Genomic DNA, 18,764 nt, shown 5'->3' on the forward strand with positions numbered 1-18,764 from the left:
CCTGCGGGCCCAGGGAGTGGTGGTTCCGGTGCCTCATCGGGACAGATTTCGGGGGTTCTATTCCAATCTGTTCACTGTGCCCAGAAAGGAGGGCAAGGTACGTCCGATTCTGGACTTAAAAGCTCTGAACCGCTTTGTGCGGGTTCGCAAGTTCCGCATGGAATCCCTGCGATCAGTGGTGGCTGCCCTGGTTCCGGGGGAATTCATGGCCTCCATCGACTTGAAGGATGCATACCTTCACATCCCCATTTTCGAGGGTCACCAGAGGTACCTTCGATTTGCCATTGCGGAGGATCATTATCAATTTGTGGCGTTGCCTTTTGGTCTCGCTTCGGCTCCGCGGGTTTTCACCAAGGTGCTTGCGCCGGTTCTGGCCTTATTGAGGGCCCAGGGCATTTCTGTCCTGGGGTATCTGGATGATATCCTGATTCGGTCCGCGACCAGTCAGGGCCTGGTGAACGACCTGTCCATCACGATGCAGACTCTGCAGGAATTCGGTTGGACGATAAATTTTCTAAAGTCAACGTTGTGTCCGTCGGTTCGTCTTCCCTACCTGGGGATGATTCTGGACTCTGTTCAAGCGAAGGTCTTCCTGCCGGAAGACAAGCTTCGGACACTTCAGTGCGAAGTCAGGTCCCTCAGGGACAATCAGTGCTCGTCCCTCCGGACGTGTATGAGGTGTCTGGGATTGATGGTTTCGGCTTTCGAGGCAATTCCCTTCGCCCAGTTTCACACATGGGAGCTTCAGGCGGAGGTCCTGGCCAAGTGGGACGGGCGTCCGCAATCTCTGGATCTGCGGCTGTCGTTGAGCCGTCTCACCCGCAGGGGTCTTTTGTGGTGGCTCCAGTCCCCGGCGGTGTCGGGGGGCAAGTCCTTTCGTCCTTTGTCGTGGACGGTGATCACCACGGATGCCAGCCTGTCGGGCTGGGGTGGTGTTCTGGGCGTTCTGTCCGCCCAGGGAACTTGGTCGGAGGAGGATACCCCTAACTAAAATCTAGTGGAACCAATTACCTTCAGTAGTCACCTAATTAGTAAATAGAGTCCACCTGTGTGTAATTTAATCTCAGTATAAATACAGCTGTTCTGTGAAGCCCTCAGAGGTTTTTTTATAGAACCTCCGTGAACACACAGCATCATGAAGGCCAAGGAAAACACCGACAGGTCAGGGATAGAGTTGTGGAGAAGTTTAAAGCAGGGTTGGGTTAAAAAAAATACTTCTAGCTTTGAACATCTCAGGGAGCACTGTTCAATCCATCATCTGAAAAAAGAGAGTATGGCACACCTGCAAACCTACTAAGACATGGCCATCCACCTAAACTGACACCAAACTGTAAAAAGGAGAGCGCACGCAGACCTCAGATGATAACGCTTTAATGGCGGACAATACAAAACAGAAAAAGGTTGCACTCACATTTATGTCCTTATAGGACAAGCACATCAGTGGTAGCTTCTAACTCCTCCCGTCCTTCCTAGGTAACCTCCGGTCTCACTGTTCGCAGCTCACGCCGCTCCAGCCCGCTCTCAATCACTTCCTACTCCTGCCCCCCCCCGCCAGATCACAACGTGTGGACAATAGTGCGCCTGCACACTCTCCCGCCGTCATTCACCGCCGGATGAGCTGGCCTTAGCCTCGGCCGAGGCTGTGTGCAGTGTGGGGCGGATAGAGGGATCCAAGGGGATGCAAAACCTGCTGATGGTTGCTATGGACAACGCGTTTCGGAGGCCATGTCTCCTTCCTCAGGTCCCGCCTAAACTGACAGGCTGGGCAAGGAGGGCATTAATCAGAGAATCATCCAAGAGGCCCATGGTAACTCTGGAGGAGCTGCAGTGATCCACAGCTCATGTGGGAGATACTTTCCACAAGACAACTATTAGTCGTGCACTCCACAAATCTGGCCTTTATGGAAGAGTTGGAAGAAGAAAGCCATTGTTGAAAGAAGCCATAAGAAGTCCCATTTGCAGTTTGCAAGAAGCCATGTGGGAGACACAGCATACATGTGGAAGAAGGTGCTCTGGTCAGATGAGACCAAAATTGAACTTTTTGGCCTAAAAGCAAAACATTATGTGTGGCGGAAAACTAACCTGCACACCACCCTGAACACATCATCCCCACTATGAAACATTGTGGTGGCAGCATCATGTTGTGTGGATGCTTTTCTATGGCAGGGCGGGAAAGCTGGTTCGAGGTAATGGGAAGATGGATAAAGCCAAAAAAAGGCAATCTTAGAAGAAAACCTGTTAGAGCAGGGGTCTTCAAACTATGGCCCTCCAGTTGTTCAGGAACTACAATTCCCATCATGCCCAATCATGTCTGTGAATGTCAGAGTTTTCAATGCCTCATGGGATGTGTAGTTCCGCAACAGCTGGAGGGCCGTAGTTTGAGGATCCCTGTGTTAGAGTCTGCAAAAGACTTGAGAATGGGGTAGAGGTTCACCTATCAGCAGGACAATGACCCTAAACATACAGCCAGAATGGTCCAGTCAAAGTCCAGACCTAAATCAAAATGATAATTTGTGGGAAGACTTGAAAATTGCTGTTCAGGTGCTTTCCATCAAATCTGACAGAGCTTGAGCTATTTTGCAAAGAATAGGCAAAAATGTCACTCTCTAGATGTGCTAAGCTGGTAGAGACATGCCTAAAAAGATTTGCAGCTTTTATTGCAGCAAATGATGGTTCTATAAAGTATTGACTGAGGGGGGCTGAATACAAATGCACACCTCACTTTTCACACGTTATGTCTATCACATAAGATCCCAATAAAATACACTTCTGTTTTTGGTTGCAACATGGCAAAATGTGGAAAATTTCAAGGGGTATGAATTTCAAGGAACTGTATCTTCCTGAAAACATTACAGCCCCCTGCTTCAGCACTTATTTTATGAGCCCTCAGCCCTGATGCAAACATTTTGGCTGGCTATTGGAAGGAAATGAGTTTGCAGTCCTAGTAGGGTGCATTTGCATGTACGCTGTTTCAGGTAACACCCACATTAGACGTGAGCCTCCATAATTGAAAGAACCAAAATTCAATAAAAGAAAAGGACAGACCAGAGACAGTCAGACTACTTAGGAAAGGGCTGGATGATGCTGGAATCTTCCAGACAGCAAATGAGGCAGGCTCTGTCAGACTTTCTGCAGCTTCTAAAGCACACTGTGAGAAGTTTATAGGGTGCAATGAAATCAGAGTAAGCAATTTGAATACACAAGAGAAGTAGTGCAAAATTGAAGATAATGGCTGTATACTTGAAGTTTCCCTACATGTATAGAAGTAGAATGAAACTTAACACCACCTGATTAAACATTTTTATACAACAAGGGATAGATACCCATGTGCGTTAAAGAGTAACTTGACTTCTGTTGAGAAAAAAACATTCTCCACTGGGTGATCTATGTACTTTGCAGGGATTTTTAAACAAACTTTGTTGCAGATTTCAACCTTTTTTATTGTTCTGAAGAAATAGCTGTTTTCTCTTTCGTTCATTGATGGACACAGCTTCAGATCTTCATATCCGATGGGTTATACTGCCCCCTACAGGAGTAGGACACTAGGCAGAAAAAGTCTGGCTAAGCCCATGGGCAGACCCAGGGGGTATACTCTGTCTCTCTTGCGATAGGGACTCAGTTTTTTCTGCCTAGTCAGTAGTAAGGTCCTAGTTCCCTGCTGGGATCTTTGGTCCTGGCAATTATTTATTTTTAGATAGAAATTTTTTTCTCCTGGATTTTTCCTGTGCGATCCACAATCAACTGCCAGACTGGGCAACAGGTTGGATAATCTAGATCCAGTGGTCACCCCAGTCTGGCCAGCTAGCACGCACAGACCTCCCCACTAGGTCAGCCTTGACATAGCCCCACTGGACAGAGGGCTTGCCTGCGAGTTAAATGCCTTGCGAGGTCGCATACGACCGGGTCTCGACCCGAGTCGCAGCATTCCTCCTGCCCCACAGCCCCCCATTTTGATGGCAAGGGATTCAGTCTGAAGCAGTGCCTGCCTGGTTCCGGGTATAGTGAGTAGCTGCCCCCCTCTCCCTCTGGATGGTTTTGGGGTGGACATGGGCCCCTCCTTGGAACGGTGGGACCCCCGGGTTCCCCTCCTTCCCGTCAGGCACCCCCCCTTGTCATCTGCCCCCCATCCTACCCCCCCTCCCCCTCCACATATATTGGGGCTGTTTGAGTGGTCTGGTGCACTGGAAGGGCCCCCCCTTCCTGTTTGGGTCTGTTCTTGAGGCCAGGGTCCCTGTAAGCCTCAAGGTGCTTCGCGGGGCCGCCATTTTGTTGTAGCCTGTGTGTTTCTATACACGGCGATCTTTTTCCTGTAGTCTGGTGGCCATTTTGCGGTGGCTTGTGATTGAAAATAGCGGCGGCTATGACAGTGGAGCCCTGTGGGTGGCGATTTCAGTGATGGGAGCCCTCCTCATCCCCTGGTGCGGATTCCTGGATCCTTTCACTTCCTAATCACCACGCATGGAGTGCAAATTATACTGGTGGCTGCAGGTGCCTGTTTCCTGCTGGTTGGTGAGTCTGCTGGCATTCTCTCCCTCTCTGCTGGAGATCGCTTAATGCTTATGCCTGGCGGCCGGGTGGTGCTGCCAGAGCGGTGGGGGTGGTCCCTTGCACTGTTTTACACTTTTTGTGGGGTCCCCCTGGTGACTCATGGAGTCTGTGGAGCACATCTCCCTACCTGATCCCCTCTCTGAGGCTGCGGGGCCCTCCGGGTCCCAACCATCTATCGATGCACTGACACCGGTCCTGGAGTCTTTTGTGTCCTCGGTGTAGGTGGTCTTCGGGCGACAGGCATAAAGCCTTCCCCTGCCTCATCTGTCTCCTCAGATCCTGAATCTGATTCGGCCACCACGGACGTGCGTCACCCTGTTGGGTCTGCAACCACCCGCCCAGAATCCTCTAATAGTGAGGATGAGGATAATTCCTCCACGTCTGCAACTGCACACGAAAAGGCACTGGTGGAAGCACTGATTGTATCTTTGTGTGAGAACCTGAAGATGGAGGATGCAGCTGTGACAGAGGAGCAGGTTCCCTTTGGCATTCTCAAGCCATCCAGAGCGGCAAAGGGGTTCCCTTGCCCTGCCTATTTTGACAGAATTGTAGCTAAAGAGCGGGGACGACCAAAGCATTCCGTGGGTTCCCTAAGCACTTTACTAGGCGTTACCCCTATGAGGAGTCCCTTCTTAAGAAGTGGACTGTTCCACCAGTGGTGGACCCTCCGGTTTCCAGATTGAACAAGGCAACCATGATTTTGGTTGAAGAGTCCCTCGGCCTTTAAAGCGGGGTTCCGGGCACAGAATCGTTTTTTCAATGAACATACCCCCGGGACAGTCAGGGCTAGTACATTCCACAATGGCTAGCCTCTGATCTGTCCCGGTTCGCACTCACCCGCAAGAAGAAATACTCACTTTTAAAATTTCTTCTGCCATCTCTGTTGTGGGCAGCTGAAGCCAGCGCGATCCTCTTCTGCGTCCTCTTCCGCGTCTTTTTCTCCCAGAATGCGCCTTCCCCGGCCCCTCTCGTCACTTCCGGTGTGGCGCCGCATTCCTCCACAGCTTCTGGGCATGCCCAGAAGCTGTTTAGCAGGGAAGTCGGCACCGGAAGTGACGAGCGGGGCCGGTGCCGTCGCATTGATTCCTGGGAGCGATGACGTTCAGCTCCCAGGAATCATTGCAAACCGGAAGTGACGGCGCGGGCCGCGGCCACAGAGGGAGGAAGTGGAAAATAGGTGAGTATTTCTTTCTACAATTACAAGGTAAGTAAAAAAAAAAAAAAATAACCCTAACTATCCAATTCCTTTTCAGGTGAAGAAGAGCAAGCGGATGTACACAAAATCAATTAGGTCGATTTTGTGCCCGGAACTCCGCTTTAAGGATCCGGCTGACAGGAAGGCAGAGGCTGTGGCCTGCAATATGTACACTCTGGCTGGTTCGGCAATGAGGTCCGTATTCACCATTGCCCTGGTGTCGCAGACTCTGACCGACTAAGCTAAGCCGTGACCTGGAGGGAGAACAGCTCCCTCCTGCCTTTTCTGAGCTGGTGGACCAGCTGATCCAGGGGCTGCAGTTTATCTGTGATGCCTCTTTTGATGCGGCTCCCCTAGTGGCTTCGCTCTCTGTTATGGCAGTGGTCCTTCGGCGTGTCTTTTGGCTCAAATGCTGGTCTGCGGACCAGACTTCTAAAAAGGCCTTGACTAATCTTCCCTTTCAAGAAGATCGCCTGTTTGGAGCTACCCTGGATGAAATCATAAAGGTCTCACAGGTGGAAAGAGTACCTTTCTTCACAGGCTACTAAGGGCAAGGAACCTCGTCATTGATGTCTTCCATAAGAAGTTTTTTCGTCCCTCAGGGTCGGCTGACAAGGGCTCGAAGCCTTTCAGGGCCTCCTCTCGGGGATCCAAACAAACCTGATCTGGCAAGCTAAGAGCGGGCTTCCCCAGACCTGCAGGCTAGGCTCCTTCAGCATGAAGGGGCGCCCTCACCCATATCGGGGGTGGGGGGACGTCTTCCCTGGTTTCTGGACCCGTAGACTTCCCTGGTGCAAGACAAGTGGGTCTACGAAGTAATTCGGTCCGGCTACAAGATCGAGTTTCTCTCTTGTCCCCCAGCAAGGTTCTTTCCTTCCAACTTGCGCCTGTCCTCGGACCACTACAGGGTCTGTTTCAGGCAGTACAAGACCTGTTACGTCAAGGAGTGATTGTCCCGGTTCTGACTTTCGAACATTTTCAGGGTTTTTACTCAAACCTGTTTACAGTTCCCAGGAAAGAAGGCAAAGTGCATCCAATCCTTGACCTCAAGGCGCTAAAATGCTTTGTGCGGGTGCAGAAGTTCAGAATGGAGTTATAGGGCGGCACAGTGGTGTAGTGGTTAGCACTTTCACCTAGCAGCAAGAGGGTCGCTGGTTCGAATCCCAACCACGACACTACCTGCCTGGAGTTTGCATGTTCTCCCTGTGCCTGCGTGGGTTTGCTCCGGGTACTCCGGTTTCCTCCTACACTCCAAAGACATGCTGGTAGGTTAATTGGATCCTGTATAAAATTGGCCCTACTGTGTATGTATGTGAGTTAGGGACCTTAGATTGTAAGCTCCTTGAGGGCAGGGACTGATGTGAATGTGCAATGTATATGTAAAGAGCTGCGTAAATTGATAGCGCCATATAAGTACCTGAAATAAATAAATAAAATGGAGTTCATTCGCACAGTGGTGGCATCCTTGCGTCAAGGGGATTTCCTTGCCTCTATCGACATCAAGGATGCTTAACTTCACATTCCAATATGTGCCAGTCACCAGTGCTTGCTCCGCTTTGCCGTGGGAGAGGAGCATTATCAGTTTGTGGCGTTACCCTTTGGTCTCACCTTTGCTCCTTGGGTCTTCACAAAAGTGTTAGCCCTGGTACTAGCTTTGCTACGCCAATGGGGGATCGTGGTACTGGGCTACTTGGACGATATCCTTCTGCGAGCGGAATCTCCTTCTGCTCTGGAAAAAACCTTGAGATCACCATACAAGCTCTACAGGAGTTCGTCTGGATTCTGAATGGATTCTGAATTTTCAGAAGTCTGCCCTGGTTCTGTCCACAAAGTTGGACTATCTGGGCCTGACTCTGGACTCGACCTTAGCCAGACAAACTCCAGATATTGCAGGCTGCAATTCGCCCCCTGCTGTCCAACAGATGGTCACCCCTCCGGACTTCCTTGCGGGTGCTGGGCCTGATGGTTGGTTCTGTTTGCACAGTTCCATACAAGGTCCCGGCAAAGAGAGATTCTGACCAAATGGGACAAGACTCCACTGTCTCCGGACAATCAGATCCGGCTGAGTTGGGGAACAAAGGAGTCCCTGATACGATGGCTTCGTTCTCCGGCACTTCAGCTGGGAAAATCCTTCCTACCCTTGTATTGGACAGTGGTCACCACGGATGCCAGCCTATTCGGCTGGGAAGGCGTCCTTGGCAAAAATTCTGCTCAGGGGATCTGAAGAGTCCAGACTACTGATCAATGTCTTGGAACTCCAAGCGATCAGACTGTGTCTGGACCATTGGACGGATCGTCTTCAGGGTTGTCCTGTGCGCATTCAATCGAACAATGCCACGGCCATGGCTTATTTCAATCACCAAAGGGGCACAAGAAGTGTCCTGGTGGCTCTGGAGGTAGCCGGCATTCTAAGGTGAGCAGAATGGTTCGTTCTAGCCCTCTCCGCCGTACACATTAGAGGGGTGGAAAACTGGCAGGCGGATTACTTCAGTCGGCAGGTGTTGGACCAAGGGGAATGGTCCCTTCATCCGGTGGTGTTTCATCAATTGTGTTTCCGGGGGGGGCACCCCTGAGGTGGATCTGTTGGCGTCTCAGCTCAACAGAAAGGTGTAGAGGTTTGTGGCTCGGTCAAGGGATCCTCTGGCGGACGCCACAGACACGTTGGTGGCACCGTGGGGTCCGTATCTGGTTTACTCAAGCTACTGCCAAAACTTCTACGCAGGATTGAGGCAGAAGGGATTCCGGTCATCTTAGTGGCTCCGGAGGGGCCTCACCCGGCTTTGTACACTAATCTGGTGTGTGCTGTCCCAAGAATTGATCTTCCATCCTGCTTTACAGTTGCTGGCTTTGACTGCTTGGCTGTTGAACGACAGGTGCTGAAGGATAGAGGTTTATCTGAGTCTGTGATTCCTACATGGTAAAATCTAGGAAATTACTTGTATGAGAATCTACCATCGTACTTGAAAGACGTACATTGGGTGGTGTGAGTCTCTTTGGGTTCATCCTCGCTTCTTCTCGGTGGCTCGTATCTTGACCTTCCTTCAGAAATTGAGCAGAAATTGGTATTAAAGTACCATCAAGGGCCAGTTGTCGGCTTTGGCGGTCTTCTTCCAATGACCTTTGGCCACACACTCCCTGGTGCATACTTTTCTTCGGGGTGTCCGACATTTGGTTCCTCCAGTGCGGGCTCCGTTGCCGCCTTGGGACCTCAATTTGGTGCTTTTGGTCCTCCAGAAGCTTCTCTTTGAGATTCATCAGGAGATTCCCCTTCTTACGCTGTCCCAGAAGGTGGCCTTTTTGGTGGCTATCACCTCTGTGCGCAGGGTGTCGGAACTGGCGGCATTGTCCTGTCGTTGACCTTAGCAGGTGATTCACAGAGATAAGGTGGTTTTTCCAAAGGTTATCTCTGATTTTCATTTGAATGAAGGCATCGTGTTGACTTCCCGGTGTCCCAGGCCTAAACATCCGAAGGAAATTGCCTTGCATGTCTTGAATGTGGTCTGGGCAATTAGGGTGTACCTGGCAGCTACAGAGTCTTTCAGGAAGTCAGACTCTCTCTTTGTGCTCACAGATGGGCCTCGTAAAGGTTTGTTAGCTTCCTCTGTGACCATTTCCAGATGGATCAGACAGACCTATTCAGGCCTATTCCATTAAGGGTCAGGTTCCTCCTTTCCCTGTTAAGGCGCACTCTACTCGGGCGCTTAGTGTCTCCTGGGCTTTCCGTCAACAGGCGTCAATGACGCAGGTTTGCAAGGCAGCCACTTGTCGTCAGTGCACACTTTTGCTATTTTTTTTAAAGTGGATGTGTTGGCATCTGCGGATTCTTCTTTTGGCCGCAAGGTTTTGCAGGCTGCTGCTAAGAGAAACTGATCCTTTTCGAGAGTATTGTTTTTTTTCTCAGGTGGCTCCAGTTGTTTTGGTTGAGCTCCTGTTGCCTGGTTGGCTACTGTTTAGTCTTGGGAATTTTTTTGCTGTTCCTACCCCTCATTTTAACACTGCTGTGGGACTTCCCAACGGGTATGAAGATCTGAAGCTGTGTCCGTCAATGAACGAAAGAAAATTGGATTTTTTTACTTGCCTTAAAATCCATTGCTCTGATGTTCATTGACACAGCACCCACCCCTCTGTGGAGTTGTAATTCTTCTGACACTGCTTTTAACTAAACTGAGTGCCTATAGTAGAAAGAGGTAGTATACCCCCTGGGACTGCCCATGGGCATAGCCAGACTTTTTTTTCTGCCTAGTGTCCTACTCCTATAGGGGGCAATATAACCCATCAATTAAGAAGATTTGAACCTGTGTCCGTCAATGAACATCAGATAAATGGATTTTACGGTAAGTCAAAAATCCCATTTTTTTTCGTCAGTGTCCATGTGCAAAGTGAATCAGCGGGGGAGTGATTTTATCATTATCAATAAGTTGCTGTACTTGCAGGGTTCTAATGAGGAAAGTGGCAGGGTGTGAATCCCTTTAGACGTGATTTTCTATTGGGAGTATTTCACCAAAGTGACATTTTTGTTGCAGAGGATGCCTAAAATCTGAGTCTTAGTGCAGACTTCTGGGAAAATCAGTAAGCCAATCACACAAGCAGGAAATTACATTTCTTGAGGGTGTTGCATTTTACAGAAAATAACAGAGCTGCAGATTGGGTTAAACTAAATGGACCGGTGTCTTTTTTCAACCTTACTAACTATGTAACTATGTAAAAAGGAAAGATAAGTTTTAATAACATTCAGTCACAAAATGATTTGTGTCGCAATTCTATATATTTTTTTTTTTTTTTATTTGCATTTTTTTTCCCTTGAAAATTGAGTTACCCTGTAAGCCTTCTATGTATGACTATGTTTACCTTTTACTTTTGGCACCTGGAACGTAAGATGTGCTGTTCTTGATTTTCTGTTGAATATGTGGAATATTTGGGCCTATCAGTAAATCAGCTTTGTATCTGAATTTCAGGCATTATGTCTCAGACAGTGCAAGCCAATGGAGTTCAGCCACTCAGCAAAACATGGGAGCTAAGTTTATATGAACTGCAGAGAACACCGCAGGTAAAGACATTCCATTATATCTGTGTGGAAGTAGAGATTTTACTGTTGGTTGTGGGTTTGTAATAATACTCATATTTTGAATATTTCATGTTTTGACAGGAAGCAATTACAGATGGGCTAGAAATTGTAGTATCACCCAGAAGCTTGCACAGTGAACTTATGTGTCCAATTTGCCTTGACATGCTGAAGAACACAATGACAACTAAAGAATGTCTGCACAGGTTTTGTGCTGACTGCATAATAACTGCTCTCAGAAGTGGGTAAGTATAGCCTGTTTGTAGTTGTTATTTTGTCCAGGGCTAGCAGCAGAGGCTCTACCGAATAAGGTATTGTTTCTTCCCACTAAAAAACTCTTCCTTTTTTATTTTAATGTATAATTTCTATAATGTTCCAGCTGAACTTGCACTTCATCCTTTGTAAATGCAACAGAACGTACAAGTCACAGCTCATTTGACCTGGTTTCACAAACAAGTGGACATGGAACCATCCTAATATAATAATAAAAGCTATCTGAGCAAAGGAATTCAGAAAGCATTAGTTACTTCTTAGTTACTTCATTTGTTTCATAAGAGTCGGTTCACACTATGGCGACACGACCCTGTCCTACTTCGGGGGCGACTTGTGAAGTCCAGTGCACTGCGACTTTGGCGCAACTTGCACGGACTTCATATAATGAATGTCTATGCAAGTCGCTCCGAGGTCGCCCCGAAGTAGTACAGGACCCTTTTTCTAAGTCGAAGTGACTTGTGTCGCTCCTATTAGAACGGGTCCTGTAGCAGTCAATGGACCGCGAGGGACCGCGACTTGTCAGGCTGACAAGTCGCCTGACAACTCGCGCTGGTGTGAATCGAGTCTTACTTGGATGTTGCCCTTTTAATCACTTCAGCTCTGGAAGATTTTACCCCCTTCATGACCAGCCCATTTTATGCTATTTTGCACTGTGCTACTTTGCTGGTAATTCTGCGGACATGCAATGCTTTACCCAAACAAAATTTATATAACTTTTTTTTACACAAATAGAGTTTTCTTTTGGTTGTATTTGATGACCACTGGGTTTTTTATTTTTTTGTGATATAAATGAAAAAAAAATAAAAAAAAATATTTTTTTTACTTTTTGCTATAAAACATCCAATACATAAAAAAAAATGTCTTCATTAATTTTGGACAAAATGTACTCTGCTACATGTCTTTGGTTTTATACTAGTAATGGCGGTAATCAGCGACTTATAATGGGACTGCGATAGTGTGGCAGCCTATTTAACACTCACTGATGCCAGAGGGGGGGGGGGGACTAACTAACTGCCACTGACATCACCAGTGACACTAATACAGTGATCAGTGATAATACTATTCACTATCAATGTACTAATGACACTGGCTGGAAATGGGTTAACATCTAGGGCGATCAAGGGGTTAATTGTGTGCCTAACAATGTGTAATGTATTCCAATTTTTGAATTTTTGCTAAATGTCTGTTTCTTATACCTTATTTGCAGGGATAAGAAACAGAGAGATTGTTCCCTCTGTACAGAACCCTGTGTTGATTGTCATCACAGGGCTCTGGGCTGTAATTGGATACAGCCAACCAGCAGGTACTGACCATTTATCATTTGCCAGGACATGCTGACAGACTCCCGCTATGTACAAGTGTCTGCACAGTGTGCCTGTCCGCAGAGCATTGTGGGCAGTCGCAAGAGGATAAACCTGAATTGCTTATGTTTTTTATATTGGTCCTTCTCAATTTGTCCCAATGTTGGAGCATGTAGACATTAAAATATTAACTATGTATGGGGTGTATTGCTGTATAAGGGATTTTTTAGGACATGAATGGCAACGTGATATAAAATGTTAAACAATATACTTTATTAACCCATATATGAAAAAGACACAAGACGTCAACATTGATTAAAATATCAATACGGTTAAATAAGATAATACTATTGCTGAATGTACAGTCGTAACCACATCCATTTGTATAAAAACAGAGGTATACCCAATGTGCTTCAGGGGTGAGTGGTTACAATGTAGGAATTTTCTAGATTGTAAAGAGGGTACAGGTAAATTACATGTACATGAGTTAATGCGTAATACTCACAACATATATTTGTACATACTGACCCTATAAAGCCGCATAACAATAGTAGAAAACCGCATCATTTTAAAAAAACACGGGTTTTTGCTATTGCCTGCTACCAAAAGTCCATCTGGCAGAGCGGCTGCAACCCACATCGCTAGACCCACAAGGGGTTAGAAGTGAAGGCCCAAATTTATCAAAATATTGCCAAAAAATATATAAAATGATGAAAGATACAATGTATAATAATGAAAAGAAAATCATTTCACCATTGCAGCAATATATGCCTACCTGCGCCCTACCCCAGTGGGAAAATCAGCCCCAGTATGGTGTACACGGAAGAGGAAGGGAAGCATAAAAGGGAGATGCCACTAACCAGGGATTCAAAACAATCACTAATTTGGATCTGGTATCTAAAAAGAACAATTAAAAACCATTGTTTAACCACTTTAAGACCGGAAGGATTTGCCCCCTTAATGACCAGGCCCTATTTTGCAATTTGGCACTGTGTTATTTTAACGGACAATTCCGCGGTCGTGCGATACTGTACCCAAATAAAATTGATGCCCTTTTTTTTCCCACAAATAGAGCTTTCTCTATGTGCGATTTTTATTTTTTGCGCTATAAACAAAAAAAAAAGAGCGACAATTTAAAAAAAAAAAACAATATTTTTCACATTCTGCTATATGACATTCTCAAAAAAAAAATTTAAAAATCTAAATTTTCTAACATTTTAGGCCAATTTGTTTTCTGCTACATATTTTTGGTAAAAAAATTTGCAATAAGCGTATTTTGATTGGTTTGCGCAAAAGTTATCGCGTCTACTAACTACGGGAAAGATTTATGTACCAGCCAGCCACCCACAGGCCCTGTACCAGCCAGCCACCCACAGCCCCTGTGCCAGCCACCCACCCACCACAGGGTGCCAGCCAGCCACCCACAGACAGGGTACCAGCCAGCCAGCCGCCCACAGGCCCTGTACCAGCCAGCCACAGGCACTGTACCAGCCAGCCGCCCACAGGCCCTGTGCCAGCCACCCACAGGCCCTGTGCCAGCCACCCACCCACCACAGGGTCCCAGACAGCCAGCCACCCACCACAGGGTGCCAGCCAGCCAGCCACCCACCACAAGGTGCCAGCAAGCCAGCCATTAAGCATTAAAAAAAAATTAACATGTTCAGTACCAGATTTGTGTCAAAATTGTCTTTATTTTTCAAAACTTTAAATGTACAAAATATCGGCCGATACATTGTGACCAAAATATCGGTATTGGCCTTGAAAAAACCATATCGGTCTATCCCTAGTAGATGATGTAGGAGAGTATCTCTTGGGGACAAACAAAGTTAGTAATAACCCCCAAGTTTGTGGATTCAAAAATCTGTGGAGGAAAAGAAGGGAACCTCCTAAGTATAATCAACATGTCAATAAAGTATTTATAGCTCACTTCCGCATCTGCTAGTGTGTACTCCAAAACATTTATTGGGTATATTATCTAGTATCATCCCATGGTTCATAGGTCCTTCAGGTCAGCAGCTCCACAAGACTGATCGCCTCCTAGTACCTTTTTATATGTGAGCTTGATAGGGGGGGGGGGGGTTTATGAGGGAAAAGGGGAAAAGGAGGGACAGAGGATATGCCCCTCCCATGAACTCCATCAGCAGAGCAGGCCCCTCCATAGCCATAGCTGGCAGCTCCACCCCTCCACGCGGTCTCCCGCACAAACATTGCAGGCGGTGTGATGGGATGCTGCCGGAGGTTGGCGTAATGACGTCACCAGTGGATCACGCGTCACTTCCAGCCAACGAGGGGCGTCATCACGCGCCGGAAGCTCGCCAGTGCACAAGCAGTACCATGGAGACCAGGAAGCTTCCCGGCTCCATGGACCAGATAATGGGCCGACAGCGACTTGGTCACTGGCGGCCCCTGTGCGCTGGGTGGAAAAAGGGACATGGGTGAAAACAGCAGCTCCATCTAGTGACAGACTGCGGGAACAGGCAATAACAATCGCAGCAGCACATAAAAAAGCACCGGAAACATTGTGTGTGTATATATATATATATATACTGTACAAAACATAGCATTACATTACCAAAGAGGGGGGACTAGCTAATTTAATAGCATTTTTTTAACCAGCAGGAGACACAGTGGGTAATAATGTCAAAAATAATTTAAATTAAATCTGTAAACAACAAACAAAAATTCAGAACGGAAAGACTGTCAGTATGATAATGGCTCTTATTGTGAATAAACCTATATGGCTGATCTATCACCAGAATGGTAGTAATGTCAAAAAGATTTTCTAATTAGAGTTTTACATCCCAAACAGAAACAGAAAAGGAAAGATTATCAACATGGCAATGGACCCAATTATAAAAAAATCTATATGACTAATCTATCACCAGAATTAGTCCAGTTCTGTACCCCCTGACACAAAGCCTTCCAGGAAAGGTTTGAATGATATAGATTCATTGAGGCCTGGGGCATATCACATTTAATTTAAATATCCATCTCTGTTCCCGCTGTAGAAGAATTTTATTAAAGTCGTCCCCCTTTCACCTGGGTGTACTCGATCCAGAATCACAAAAGAGAATCTAGGAAAAATACCACCATGTATAGAAGTAACATGTCTGCCCAGGGGGAGGTCTGGGTTGCAGGATCTCATACTTGTCAAGTGACGGTATGCATGTTGCCAAAACTCCATTTTAGTTTTACCTATGTAGAAACATAAGCAGTCGCACAAGAGGAGATAAACCTACCGTTTTGTTTTACAATTGGCAAGTGCTGTGGTATAAATTTCTCAATTAGGTAGAATATTAGTTTGAGATACATTCATGTACTTGCAGTAGTTACAACCCCCACAGTTGAAAGTACCAAACCATTTACAGGGGTCCTTAGTGGCACCGCCCCTGTACCCCTCTGAGACCAGCCTGTTCTTGCGGGACCTGGCTCTTCTAAAAGTGAATGCAGGGGACTCCGGCACCATAGGGCCAACTGTAGGGTCCATAGTTAACATGTGCCAGTACTTCTGAACAATCCGCCTAATTGTAGAATTTTGGTTGGAAAATCGAGTTATAATGCGGACAGGGTTACTTTTCTGGTGACGGAGAGGGGGGGGGGGGGGGGTGGTTATAAAGCAGACCATGCTGCATCTTTGTGTTGTAGGCATGTAGAGAAGTAGCCACGGGAGAGAAGTCTTTCCTTCAATTTATCTGCCTCTTTTTTAAACATAATATCATCTGAGCAATTCCGTCTGATCCTTAAATATTGGTTACACTGTATCGATGTGATAAGGGGTTAAGGCTGAAAATTGATTGCATGTAGAATGAAGTGGCCCGCTGTGGGCTTTTTATAGAGACCACTAGAGAGTAACCCATCTGGACCTTTGTGGATTTGGACATCTAGAAAGGTAGCTGTATGAAAGGTAGCTGTATCAAAAATTTGCTGGAAAGTATATCCCCGTGTATCAGCTACCATTGCCAGCTGATACACGGGGATATACTTTCCAGCAAATTTTTGATTCTTTATGATCCGTATACTCTTTTAATCTGCGCTGATGGAACAAGATGGGGTCCCTGAGACTGGTATCCAGTCAGTGGAACCCCTAAACAGCGCTATTTAAAGAGACGGCTAATCATTTCATATCAACATCCCCATGGCATATCCAATCCTTTGAATACCACACGTCAACCATCTCCTTGGAAGCTTACTTATATTTTACTATATACATATTTCTTTGAAATTATTCATCTCATCCTCACAGGGTTTCAAATGTTATCCCTCCATTCTTTTCCCTACCCCCTCTTCCCTAGTCCTTCCCCATCTATGTTCTTTTGAAAGACACATACCCAGTCAACAGACTATATATATGTATTCAGTAAGAATCAACGATACAACAATGTTATAGAAAAATTAATGTTCTTAACTTGCTGGAGCCCGAAGAAGCATTATCTGCGAAACGCGTAGTTCCAGCTCCTCTTCTATTCTGTACAGCCCCTATCATTGGGCTTCCTGGAGTGTAATGAATATAATTTAATATACTATCTTTGTACTGTATATGTATGTCTTTCCCTTTCTCTGGTATTATTTTGTAAACAAAAACTAATAAAATTTGTATCCATTGTTTTAAATATTGCTTGGAAGTGTGGAAATATTTTTTCAGTATATGTGGCACATTTAAACCCCCAGGCTCTGTGGCTGGCCTGCATTACCTTGTCGTGCAGACCAGCACGAGCCTTTACCCTCTACACACAATTTTTGCTCTCTGGGGGTGGTGCCAACGAATGTCTGTTTAAAAAGCCGCTATCTCCCCCTACCACAATTTTCCTTGTGTATTTAGATAAGTTGACCACATTAGGAGTCTCATCATCATGTTGAATTAATGGAAGTGATGTGTTTGGTCTAGTGCAGTGCTTCTCAACCTTTTGTCAGTCAAGGCACCCTTTAAAAATTATGGACAATTTTGAGGCACCCTTTAAAAATTATGGACAGTCTCAAGGCACCCTATTCTAAAATGTATAAACTTTTCTAATAGTTTTACATAATGCAGTAACATCCACACAAGTAGGACACCCAAATTTAGAGGTGAGTTATTCTTCAAAAGCAAATCCACTTTTGCAAACTGCTACTGACTAGTATTACAGTATTACTAGTATCCCCAACACTGATGGAGAGGGGCAGGGGAGGATCAAACAGCTTGAAGGTTGTAATGGTGCACAATGAAAACTTGTGGCTTTGTGTCACTAAAAGGCAGCCTTCAGCCACACGCTGGTCTGTATACAATTTCTGGGCAATTTTTAAGCATTTTGCCAAGGCACCCGTGAAGAAACCTCAAGGCACCCCAGTGTGCCTGGGCACCCTGGTTAAAAAAGGCTGGTCTAGTGTTCTCCTTGTCTCGTTAAAGAGTAAGTTGTCTGACGTTGGCTCTAAAAAAATCCCTTGTGATGACTTGCCTGGTTGTGATTCTATAGGGTTTAGTGTGGACATACTGTATATAGGTAGAGTGTTGCCATTGGAGGAGGAAAGAGAAAACAGACCCATAGTACCATGAGTGTTACCTGACACCACGTGAGGGCCCTCAGTAGGGCCAGTAGAAGGTGCTTGCTAAGTAATATGTTTTTTTGTGCACCTCTACTGTGATCCGTCACCTTGTGAATTCCTTTTTGATTTATATAATTTCATAGATTTCAAAGATCCTTTTGAGGAAATAAAGATAGAAGAATTAGAAGATATATCACACATAGCACGTTCAGTGTAATTAGTTCCTTTCCTAAAGGTAGGTTTTGTTCACGGGCGAGATGAATTCCAGTTGTAGGCTCTATTCTCCTGGAATGCTAGTTAGTCCCTATGTAGTTTTCTTCTCCTTCTTAATCAGGATTTATCAGTTATACTGTTCTAAGTGCTTGTTCAATTCTTTATCATATTGTGGGGGAAGCTGGATGTTTTTTTTTATAGTGAATAAACAAAATCTAATTTCTTATCCAGTTCTTTAAGTCTGTTTTGATACTTTTCAGTCAGAAGGTACATCCCCTTTGAGCATAATTGTAATTTTTTTCTCCCATTCACTTTTGAATGATGCCCCAATATTGTCTAATGTTGGAAAAATTTGTATCCGTAATCCAAAAGGAGAAATGTTTTCTTTAACGTATTGCTCAAAGGAGTGTGTGTGCCAATGATATACGGATTTCTTTTCCATCATTTTCCTAAGATTAAAGACTATGGATGACAACTCTGTGTCTTTTTCTCTGTGTCGTTTTCAAGATGATGCGGGTTTTCTGCTATTGTTATGCGGCTTTAAAGTGTCAGTATGTACACATATATGTTGTGAGTATTACGCATTAACTGATGTACATGTAATTTACCTATACCCTCTTTATTTTCTAGAAAATTCTTACATAGTAACCAC

General features: G+C 45.7%; 1 protein-coding gene across 2 annotated transcripts in view; it reads left to right on the top strand.

Moving 5' to 3' along the window:
* The window catches only part of RNF2 (ring finger protein 2), a 56,076-nt gene that overhangs the window by 23,426 nt on the left and 13,886 nt on the right, over window positions 1–18,764 (top strand). For both annotated transcript variants that reach the window (XM_082266127.1, XM_082266126.1), the window contains exons 3-4: window positions 10,699–10,790; window positions 10,890–11,050. In XM_082266127.1, coding sequence (XP_082122253.1) covers window positions 10,704–10,790; window positions 10,890–11,050 — 248 coding nt within the window. In that variant the 5' untranslated portion in view covers window positions 10,699–10,703. The remainder of the gene's footprint in view (window positions 1–10,698; window positions 10,791–10,889; window positions 11,051–18,764) is intronic.

This window comes from Pelophylax lessonae (assembly GCF_965119305.1).
Source record: "Pelophylax lessonae genome assembly, chromosome: 8".
In the NCBI taxonomy this organism is placed as follows: domain Eukaryota; kingdom Metazoa; phylum Chordata; class Amphibia; order Anura; family Ranidae; genus Pelophylax; species Pelophylax lessonae.